This window comes from Macaca nemestrina, chromosome 9 (genome assembly GCF_043159975.1).
Source record: "Macaca nemestrina isolate mMacNem1 chromosome 9, mMacNem.hap1, whole genome shotgun sequence".
Taxonomy (NCBI): domain Eukaryota; kingdom Metazoa; phylum Chordata; class Mammalia; order Primates; family Cercopithecidae; genus Macaca; species Macaca nemestrina.
In genome coordinates this window covers 83,864,620-83,875,703 of record NC_092133.1, presented here as the reverse complement: position 1 = coordinate 83,875,703, position 11,084 = coordinate 83,864,620, and the positions used below count along the sequence as shown (strand labels likewise).

Sequence of the window (11,084 nt, the reverse complement as noted above, 5' to 3'; positions counted from 1 at the left end):
AATCATACAGTAGAAATATTTCTATACCTCCTTTCATGTGTCAATGACTCATCATACTCTTGTTCACTAAGCACGTTGTTTAGAAAACTAGACAATGCAGAAATAAGGAAGCACCGTTCACCATCCAGCAGAGGACAAGGGGCAGGCACACAACTGTGTCTCTAGGCTGAAAGTGACATTCATTCTGGAAGACACCAGACAGGGAGATGACGTCTACCTGGGGTTGGGGAAGAGTGAAGAACATATTAAGAAAATCCGTTTCTGGAAGAGGGTGAGCCTCTGCTCTGGAATTTTTACTGTGGCTTGGATTCTGGCAGGTGGAAAAAGGGTATTCCAGGCTGAGAAAACCACAGCACAAAGAAGAGCACAAAGAAAGGAAACTGAAGGCACACATGAAGGACTCAAGCACCCGGGCACGAAGGCAGCATCACTGAAAACTGAGGATGAACGTAGGATGGGGCCACATCCTGTAGCCTTAAATGTTTCCAAGTCCTCCCATTGTCCTAAACATCTCATAGTTAATTTACTCCCAAAGGCACAGCATCCTTGAGCAATGATATAAATAGACATTTTCCATCAACTACACTTCTACCCCCACTATTCAAACAGGCACAAAATAAATCCTATCACTGTTCTTTTTCTAGCCTTTTTAGCTTTGAATATGGCCCAGGAAGAAAAAGTTTACAATCACTTTTTACCTGTCTGCCAGGATATAAGGGTGACAAGTTTGCCATGTGAGAGGCCTAAACTTCGTAACAGTAATAAAATGGCCTAGATTGTGCATTTCTTGGTTTTGATATTCTCCATGCAGCATTCCAGAAAAGTAGAACAGCTTGGCACCCTAAACATTAAAGGAAAATTAAAAATTAAATTTCAATTAAATTCTCATCAATACTGCAACAAAATAAAAGCTCTAAAAAAGAAGCAATCCTAAGAAGGGAGATTTCCAGCAAAGCCACTGTCCTCAGGCTTCCAGAGCCTTGCTGGCTTCTTTCAGGACTTATTAGAACCCCACAGAGGCAGACTGCTCTGCAGCCGAGCAGGGGCATCCATCTAAGTATGGTGAGGAGAGGGAGGTGAGGCCTCTGAGCACAGAAACGGTTCTGTGGCCGATGGACCAGAGCAGTATGGAAAGGAAGGGGCAGCGCCTGGTCCTGCAACTGGGAGAAACTTCTGATGTACTCTATTATAAAGTCCCGACCCCAAAACACCCAGACACTACCTGGTGCAACAGGTACAGAGACAAATGAAATATACCAAGAGGCCCAGAATAAGCACTCTCTTGAGGGAAACCTTCCAGAGACTGGGAACACAAACACAATGGGAATTCAGGAGGCAAATCCTAGATAGATGTTTAGTAACGTCTCTTCAGTCTTTTTGTTTGTTTGAAATGGAGTCTCACTCTATCACCCAGGCTGGAGTGCAGTGGTGCAGTCTCAACTCACTCCACCTTCTGCCGCCCAGCTTTAAGCAATTCTCACGTCTCAGCCTCCCCAGTAGCTGGAATTACAGGCGCATGCCACCACACCCGACTAATTTTTGCATTTTCAGTAGAGATGGGGTTTGGCCATATTGCCCTGAGCTCGAAACTCCTGGCCTCAAGTGATCGCCCGAGTCTGCCTCCCCAAGTGCTGGGATTACAGGCATGAGCCACTGTGCCCGGCCTCTTCAGTCTATTTTAAAAGGATTATACTGTTAGTTCCTACCCGGTAAACTTCTGTCCAGAAGCTGTGTTTTAATCACTTCTTTGTCTTCTTCAGTTGCTTATTATGCTTGAAGGAGTCGAGGTGGGTGAGAACTCCCATAATTTTAGGAAAGCCATGTACTTGACAGATGTTTAGAAACTCAAAGGTTTCCATTTCAAACCCAAAGCTGGCATCTATAAGCATCAGTACCTACAAACAGAACACATCATTTCTCAAAGAAATTACCAAAACAGACCACCTACACTAGGGGTTGGCAACTGGCCACGGGCCAAATCCACCCATTACCTGTGTTTGTAACTACAGTTTTATTGGAACACAGCCACATTAATTCATTTACATATTGTCTATGGCTGCCTGTGCACTACAACTGCAGAGCTAAGTAGCTGCAAAAGACATGATCCACAAAGCCGAAAATATTTACTATCTGGCCCTCGACAGAAAAGTCCCACTGCAGACTAAATCTAATGACTACACAGGCATCCCCCAGAGAAACCACCACCCTCTGACTTGCTCTAAAAGGCAACCATAAGACAATGCCCACTAGGCTATAAACTTTCATTTTAAGAATTCTAATGCATGAGAAGTAACTCAGAAAAGGCTGGGTCTAACCTGGTCCTTACCTAAGAAATCCTAATTTAAAGAAATGAAGTTTTCTGTAATGTACTTTTAAGCCAAATAACAGGTCTCTGACATCCAAAGAATGGGAAGAAAGTGATAATCAATGAAATATATTAAATATATACAGAAAACCAACCTCTTCTTTCAATCTCTTCACAGAAAAAAAAAAAAATCTGTTTTTTTGCTGAGAAGTATGCAGTGGAAACCTCTATCTTGTATGTTAATTTGTATAACTCAAGTACTCAGAATTTTTTTTAAATAGCTATCAGTTTAGGATTAAGTCAAAAAACAGTAAGATTATGATGAATGGTAGTCTATAAGAAAATACAAGCAGATAAGGCCAATTTTTTTTGTTTCTTTTTTTGAGACGGAGTCTTGCTCTGTTACCCAAGCTGGAGTGCAGTGGCGCGATCTTGGCTCACTGCAAGCTCTGCCCCCCGTATTCATGCCATTCTCCTGCCTCAGCCTCCCGAGTAGCTGGAACTACAGGCACCCACCACCACGCCCGGCTTTTTTGCATTTTTTTAGTAGAGATGGGGTTTCCCAGTGTTCGCCAGGATGGTCTTGATCTCCTGACCTTGAGATCTGCCCACCTTGGCCTCCTAAAGTGCTGGGATTACAGGCGTGAGCCACCGCACCCGGCCAAGACCAGTTTTTAAAATTTAAGACACTTCAAAGACGCAAAATAATTTCAGAATTCATTCCTGGAAACTTCTACTTTTAATATTAAAGATAGTTGTTTTTATCTTTCCATGAATAACTAAAAATAACACAAAATGGAAATAGAAATGCCCATCTTTGATTAAACTAGGAAACATTCAAAACCCGAAACCACAGAATATATGAAGTTGGGCTTGCAGGAAAGCACAGCTGCCACTGCAGACCGAGGCAGCAAGCAGAGCTCTCCAGCAACACTGGACCAGCTCGAAGAACAGATGGAAAATCCTCACACCACATCTGATGTCAGAGTGCCAAGGGGCAAGCAGCTGGTTGTAGGGTCAGGAAGAACAGGGAGGAAACAGTCCCTCAGCTGCCAATCTTTGTCATCTAAGCCAGTGTTACTCCCCTAATCCACACACGCACGTACACACCCAAATCCACGTACTGTGTGTGCCTTTGCCGTAGTCAGGAGTCTCTGACAACCCAGAGCAGAGCAATCAACATAAGTTAGGCTAAATAAATTATGGTGCATCCATAGAATGGAATATTATATTAAAAAGGAAGAGGCGGAGCTACAGTACTTACTGATTATATACCTCCAAGATATATTACAGGAAAAAAGCAAAGCATAGAAGAGTGTGTAAAATAAGCTACCATTTGTGTTTTTAAAGGGTGGCATGTGTGTTTATATGTATCTGGAAGGATACTGCTCTGCAGGGCCCTGAGAGACCAGCGGTTAGAGCAAGGAAAGAGAAAACGCGCATTGTGTGTACCCTGCACTAGTTAGAGTGCTTTACCAAATGTGTGCGCTCCTTTTGAAAATCTGAAAAAGATTTACATAGGCATCTCTCTCAATGATGGCTAAGAGGCTGGGAAGGGGACCAGGGAGGGAGGGACAAAGAGGGAAAGGTTAACAGGTACAAAAATATAGTTAGATAGAATAAATTCTAGTGTCCAATAGCACACGAGGGTGACTATAATTTATTATATAATTCAGAATAACTAAAAGAATGAAATTAAAATGCTTCTAACACAAAGAAATTATAAATGTTTGAAGTGATGGATATCCAAATTACCCTGATTTGATCATCACACATTATATGCTTGTATCAAAATACTACATGTACCCCATAAATATGTACAACTAGTATGCATCCCTAATAACTAAAAATAAAAAAAAGTAAAGGCATCTCTTAACATGTATGTCTTTAAAATTAGAAACTTGCTACATTTTAAATGAAAGAGAAACAAATAACTTCTATGAACTATTTCAATCATTTCAAGTATACAAGATTTAGTAATCTTTACACAACTTTACATTAATAACACTAATTTTTACTAATAGTAGCCAAACATTTGAATGTTACTTAGTTTTCCGACATTACAATGGAACAACTTTAAAAATCTGTATTACTTTTTCCTTTATATTTTAGGAGTCTTCCTGGGTCAAAGTATAAAATCTGTAGCTCTAGAAAAAACTAAATAAAAATGAAAAAAACCAAGGTATCTGTCACCCCACACTTACTAATCAATATGGCTTATTTTTTTGCTTTTTTTGCTTTTTTTTTTTTTCTGAGACAGAATTTCATTCTTGTTGCCCAGGTTGGAGTGCAATGGCACAATCTCGGCTCACCACAACCTCCGCCTACCAGGTTGAAGTGATTCTCCTGCCTCAACCTCCTAAGTAACTAGGATTCTAGGGATGCACCACCTCACCCGGCTAATTTTGTACTTTTAGTACACATGGGGTTTCTGCATGTTGGTCAGGCTGGTCTTGAACTCCTGACCTCAGGTGATCCGCCCACTTCCGCCTCCCAAAGTGCTGGGACTACAGGCATGAGCCACTTCATCTGGCGTTTTTTGTTGTTGTTGTTGTTGTTAATTTGTATTTTATTTTTCTAATTTAAAAGATAGTTAATAGAGTATCAGGAATAGTGAACATTATCATTTCCATAAATGCAAGAGCGTGTACATTTTCCACACACTGAGTACTATCTAAATTTTCTATTGATAAACTCTGACCACTTCTTCAGGCAATTCATGTACTTACTTTAGTGTTATCATTAAGGATGAAGGTTCTAGAACCATCAAGAACAAGGGTCCCATCTTCACACAAGTTACTTAACTGCTGGGAGACTCTATTTCATCTTATGTAAACTACAGATAATACCTACTCACCTCAAGGGTGTATCAAGGGTTTATGTAAGCTAAATTTGAAGAAAGCAGTTAGCATAGTGCCAGGAAGGGTCCAAGAAGAAATGGTACTTACTATGATATATTTGTATGTATATATGTATGCTTGTTAATGAGCTCTTATTAGCTGTGTTCACTAAAGGTTTTCTCCATCCTGTGATTTGCTTTTAGATTTTGGAATACATTTCATTGTGCACATTCCATTTGTATTATTAATATAATAACATTTATTACTATTATTATTATCATCATCAATTCAGTCACATCTACTGTATCCCTGATGATGACCATGATTCCTTTAATAATCATAAAACTCTCTTCCCTTGACAGGGTAAATAACCTATCACAATGCTGTAAGTCTCCATCAGCACCCCAGGCTGCCCCTGCTGACTTACCACATCTGCTGCTTTAGCCAGATCAACCATCATGTTAATGTCATACCCACATTCAATAATGGCGAGTCTGTGCTTTTTACCTATTACTGAAAAGATGAAATTTTTACTTTAAAAAGACCCTGAAAAAACTAACCGTCAACTCTAATTTTCATTTTTAAATTGCATCCAGTAAAACACCATGTACATTTAAAGGAGTGTACCAGAAGTTCATTTTTATGGGCAAAAATTGGTAAAATAAAATAAATTCCATCGTATTTTTCTTGCTGTGTTCTAAATTTAAGTAACATCAAAAGTCTACCCAGATGAATAAAAGTGCTCGAACATGGAAAATTCTGACTGGACAGGCTCCATGATAACCACGATCCTGCTGTTCACCTGCAGGACCATGTCTTCACCTCTATCAAACTTCCCGTATTCCCACTATCGCTAAAAACATCCTCAAACATAATGCAACAGAATATTCATAACGATAATCATTTCTAAATTCAGGTAATAAGAAAATGGTCAAGAAAATAGGGGCTGGGTACAGTGGCTTACGCCTTTGTTCCAGCACCTTGGGAGGCCAAGGCAGGTGGATCCCTTAAGTCCAGGAGTTTTGAGACAAGCCTGGGCCACATGGGGAAACCCCATCTGTACAAAACCAAAAAAGAAAGAAAAAAAAAGAAAAATTAGACAGGTGTGGTAGCATACATTACTCAGGAGGCTATGGTAGGAGGATTGCTTGAGCCTGGGAGGTTGAGGCTGCAGTGAGCTGTAATCACACCACTGCATTCTAGCCTGTGCCACAGAGTAAGACTCTGTCTAAAAAAAAGGAAAAGAAAGTATGGATGCTCCAAAGATAAAAAAAAAGTCTCGGCCGGGCGCGGTGGCTCAAGCCTGTAATCCCAGCACTTTGGGAGGCCGAGACGGGCGGATCACGAGGCCAGGAGATCGAGAGACGATCCCGGCTAACACGGTGAAACCCCGTCTCTACTAAAAAATACAAAAAAACTAGCCGGGCGAGGTGGCGGGCGCCTGTAGTCCCAGCTACTCGGGAGGCTGAGGCAGGAGAACGGCGTAAACCTGGGAGGCGGAGCTTGCAGTGAGCTGAGATCCAGCCACTGCACTCCAGCCTGGGTGACAGAGCAAGACTCCGTCTCAAAAAAAAAAAAAAAAAAAAAGTCTCAATCCAATTATGTTACTGCAATAACAAGAGATTTCAGAGTGTGCATTGCCATTCTACCACTGGAAGTTTGTTTTACTTCCCTCAAACTTGGAAAGGTCACCATCTCCCAAAGCAAATTCTCATAAGAAAAAGAGAAAACATGCACTTCTACCAGCATGTGGCTTCATAAGGGCAAGCATGTGCACCTGGCACATAGGAGATATGTGCTATGTGGTAAATACATACGTGTTAAATGATGTGTTCACCGTACCAGGCCTGCTAGGCCCTTCCAAGGAACATGCTTGGCAAAGCCATAGAGCAGTCAGGATAAGATACGTATCACATCCTTACCTCTGGGAACTTACCCTTTTCTGAAGTTACAGCTAACTTAGTAAAAGTGTAAGAGAGATAACACGATATGACAATATTTAACATGCCCCATTCAAGAAAACAACAAACACACGCATGTCCCTCAGATGACAACAGTCACGCCAACTCTGTGTCTGCGGCAGCATCTTCTACCTGACACGATCGTCACAGGGCCTCTGATCTCGGTAAACTTCTACTGGGTGAAGTTCCAAATGAGGCATTATATCAAAGTGCTCTTTCCAACTTTGGAGGCCCCATCACCACTGCCACTATTGGTGGGGGCTCTAGTGGAGTTTGATCAACCACTGGAATATGATGCTTTTTTGTCTTCAAATCCTGAGTCCTATTCATCAAAGAAAAAAAAAAAAGTAAACTCATTCTCAAAATAGAGTAAAAGGTATCAACCTTATAAATAGACTTTTTTTGGTATACTTACAGATATGAGTACTTTAGTATATTTTGTAGAGCACAATAGACAATATATAAATATAATTAACTTGTCAATTATTAACTTTTGACCCCCATCCAAATCATTACTGTTCAATAAAGATGTAACAAGATGACTTCAATAATATAGAGATGAAAATTAAATACTCCTTAAATCTGACTGTTTTAGGAGTTATTTTAATCGTTTTTTAAAAACCAAAAGGTAAATACCGAGGCAGTGCATCATAACAGATAAGAGCAGAGGCTCTGGAGTTAAATTTGGCTCTCCTACTTACTGGTTATATGATTGGAGGTAACGTGTTTTCTTGACCTCAGTTTTCTTGTCCATAAAATGAGGGCAGGAATGATTCCTACTCTGGTAAGGCTGCTGGAAGGATTTAGTTGAATAATATTTAAAATCCACTGCTAAGAATATCACAAGGACTCACTAAATAAAGCTATGTTAGTATTACATATTGTAATTTTTGTATTTTATATTACAACTTTGTAAAAGTTGGAGGGAAAAAGCACACTTATCATCACTGTAGAAACAGTTTAAAGTTCAGAAGAAACAAATTCTATAAATTCTTGTATCTTGGGCAAGAAACACCAACCAGTGTGCAGATGCTGGAGGCAGGGCAGCTTCTATGGGAAGGCTTCTCATGTTTTAGTAAAAGCCACACAGCATGCATCTGCATGTCCTTTGGAGCTGGACTAGACTTGTGACTCCAAATGTCACCGGTGAGAGGCTCCTACTATTTAAAAAGAATGAATGGAAGAACCATCAGGCTATAGCTAAACATACCTGTGAAAGGATCGAGCCATCCGCACAGCAGACTGAACTGCAAAAGCTTTGGGATTTCTCTTCCAGGCATCTTCTTCGTCTCCTAGCTGGAGATCCTGCAGATGCCGCTTCTTTTTCTTTGCAGCTTTGGGTCCATTGTTTTTCTTTCTGTGTTTCCCTGGTCCTTAGTTTCCATAGTGGCTACTTACCAATAACAAATAACTGTAACCTACAAGGAAGAAGGTTGGGGTAAGGAGGTGGGAGAAGCATTTTACAATCCAGTCAATACACGAGAAAACATTAAATTTCATTTATTTCTTTATGAAGAGATGATGTATTTGTTCACTGAACAAGGGTAGGAACTGCTTAACCATCCCCAATTTCATTTCTCTCTGTTATGCTATAAATTAGATGAGTTACCTCTGCTAACGTTACATTTTATGGTTAAGTTACTTTTTATTCATCTTAAGTGTCAACATCAGCAGTATCTATTTCTGCAAGGATGGAAATATTCTATATCTGTACTTTTCAGCTATTCAGCCTTCAGCTACATGTGGTTACTTAAAACATACTTAGAGAAACTGAAAAAATGAATTTTTAATTAATTTCATTCTAACTCTAAATAGTCACATGTGGCTACCATACTGGACAGCTCATACCTAGATATCAACCAGACGAATGAAGTGGTTTCCTAACTTAAACTAAAACTTAAATTTTAATAAAAAATTTAAAACCTTTTTTTGAACTTCCAATATGATCACAGTATTACTTTTAGTACCTGTCGACTCTGTAAAACTCCTAAATTACAGCTCATCTACATACATTTGAAAAATAGTAGTATCTGGGCCGGGCGCGGTGGCTCAAGCCTGTAATCCCAGCACTTTGGGAGGCCGAGACAGGCGGATCACGAGATCAGGAAATCGAGACCATCCTGGCTAACACGGTGAAACCCCGTCTCTACTAAAAAATACAAAAAACTAGCCGGGCGAGGTGGCGGGCGCCTGTAGTCCCAGCTACTCGGGAGGCTGAGGCAGGAGAATGGCGTGAACCCGGGAGGCGGAGCTTGCAGTGAGCTGAGATCCGGCCACTGCACTCCAGCCTGGGCAACAGAGCGAGACTCTGTCTCAAAAAAAAAAAAAAAAAAAAAAAAAAAAAAAAAGAAAAATAGTAGTATCTGTATGTATGAGATATGACTGGTTCTAGATGATGCCTGGAGACCCCATGGACTTACAGAGACCCTTCCAGTGATTTCTGAGGTACCAGGGAATCTGTGGCCAATAAATTGGTAATCACTGAATTAGTGAGTTTTTTAAGGATATGGGGCTGCATAAAATCTGACAGCTCGATTGAAAAAAGGCGGAGCAGAGTGCCATTTCATTCAATTAAGGTCCTGTATTAATTCATTTAATAAACGTTTGTGTCTCTGATGTGCTAGCCACTGGGCCAGTAAATGGATATAGCTATGATCTGACTGGCAGAGAAAATCCAAACTAGTGTCTTCCGTGCCATGCAATGAGGGCTACATTGCAAGGCTGCACAGGGTGCTACTGGAGCATAGAGGTGAGTCAGAGACTTCCCACAGACACACACACGAGCGGAAATAGAAAGTCTTTATATATCACCATATTGTCAAGGAACACCGGCCGGGAGTTAGGAGGGCTGGGAACTAGGAACGCTTTGAAACTGAATAGCTGTGTGATTTCAGAGATCATGTTGCTTCTCTATTTTAGTTCCGAACTTGTACTAATATTTCTCTCCCTTTTGCTCTTGGTGGGAAAAGCACAATTTGTGGTCAATAGATTCGGCTCAGGTCTAAGTCGCCTACCGGCACCACGTCGCCAGGAAACGACGTCTCCAGGACATCTTCCCTCCCAGTCCGGGCTCTCTGCAGGGATTCATCCCGTCACTCTCCCAACGACCCCCGGGGCACACCTCCAGCAGATGCTAAATATGCTGCTCCTCCGGAGCAAAGATGAGCCGGAGGACCGGGGGAGGACCTTCCCAAGCGCAGGACTCGCGATCTTCCCAGTGCCCCAGGGCCAGGGACCCCACCGCCGCCTGCCCCAGACCCAGGGACCCCACCGCCGCCTAACCCAGCCCACCGCCGCCTATCCCGGTCCGCCGCACCACCGAACCTGCTCACGACTACGACTTCGCAGGTCCGCTTGGACACCGCCGGAAACGGAAATTCGCAGTGGCGCCGACTCGGTGGAGGGAAACAAGAAGACAGAAAAAAGAGACCGGCGCCTGGAGGACGTTCAGGGGAGAGCTGGAGGAAAGACCCCCCCCAACAGCTGAGTGCGGGCGCCGGCGCCGTCTGCGCAGTGCGTTGCGTCGCGACCGCGTCCCTGCTGCTTCCGCCACACCCTGCTCTCGGAATCCGCTGTCTCAACTCCCGCGGTAGCACTCCCTAGTTGTGTACATCGAGCTCGCCCGAGTCCTCGCTGAAGGGTAGGGCAGCTGTGCGACCTGGCTCGGGTTACTTGGTGCAGTGCAAAAAGCCAGAAGGAGACTCATTTAGCATTGAGCTCTGAGTGTGGTCTCCTGTTCTTTTTTTGTTTTTTTTTGAGACGGAGTCTCACTGGATCACCCAGGCTGGACTGCAGTGGCGCTATTTCGGCTCACCACAACCTCTGCCTCCCGGGTTCAAGAGATTCTCCTGCCTCAGGCTCCCACGTAGCTGGGATTACAGGCGCCTGTCATTAGCCCGGCTAATTTTTTTGTATTTTTAGTAGAGTTGGGATTTCACCATGTTGGCCAGGCTGGTCTCAGGTGATCCACCCTTCTCG

The 11,084-nt window shown here is 42.4% G+C and overlaps 1 protein-coding gene across 18 annotated transcripts in view; it reads right to left on the bottom strand.

Annotated features, from left to right (window-relative positions):
- LOC105486717 (arf-GAP with GTPase, ANK repeat and PH domain-containing protein 5-like) overlaps positions 1–10,557 on the bottom strand; it is a 43,994-nt gene extending 33,437 nt beyond the window's left edge. For 10 of the 18 annotated variants that reach the window (XM_071069865.1, XM_071069866.1, XM_071069863.1 and 7 more), the window contains exons 1-5: positions 10,431–10,557; positions 8,317–8,524; positions 7,808–7,899; positions 1,707–7,428; positions 699–841 (exon numbers count right to left, since the gene is read on the bottom strand). Coding sequence is in view for 10 of the 18 variants with exons in the window: in XM_071069867.1 (XP_070925968.1) it covers positions 699–734 (36 nt within the window). In the remaining 8 variants the exon portion in view is untranslated. Of the gene's footprint in view, positions 1–698; positions 842–1,706; positions 7,429–7,807; positions 7,900–8,316; positions 8,525–10,120; positions 10,234–10,430 lie in introns of those variants that run through there. The other 8 variants (XM_071069862.1, XM_071069860.1, XM_071069859.1 and 5 more) reach the window with 8 other exon arrangements.
- Between the last annotated feature and the right edge of the window lie 527 nt (positions 10,558–11,084).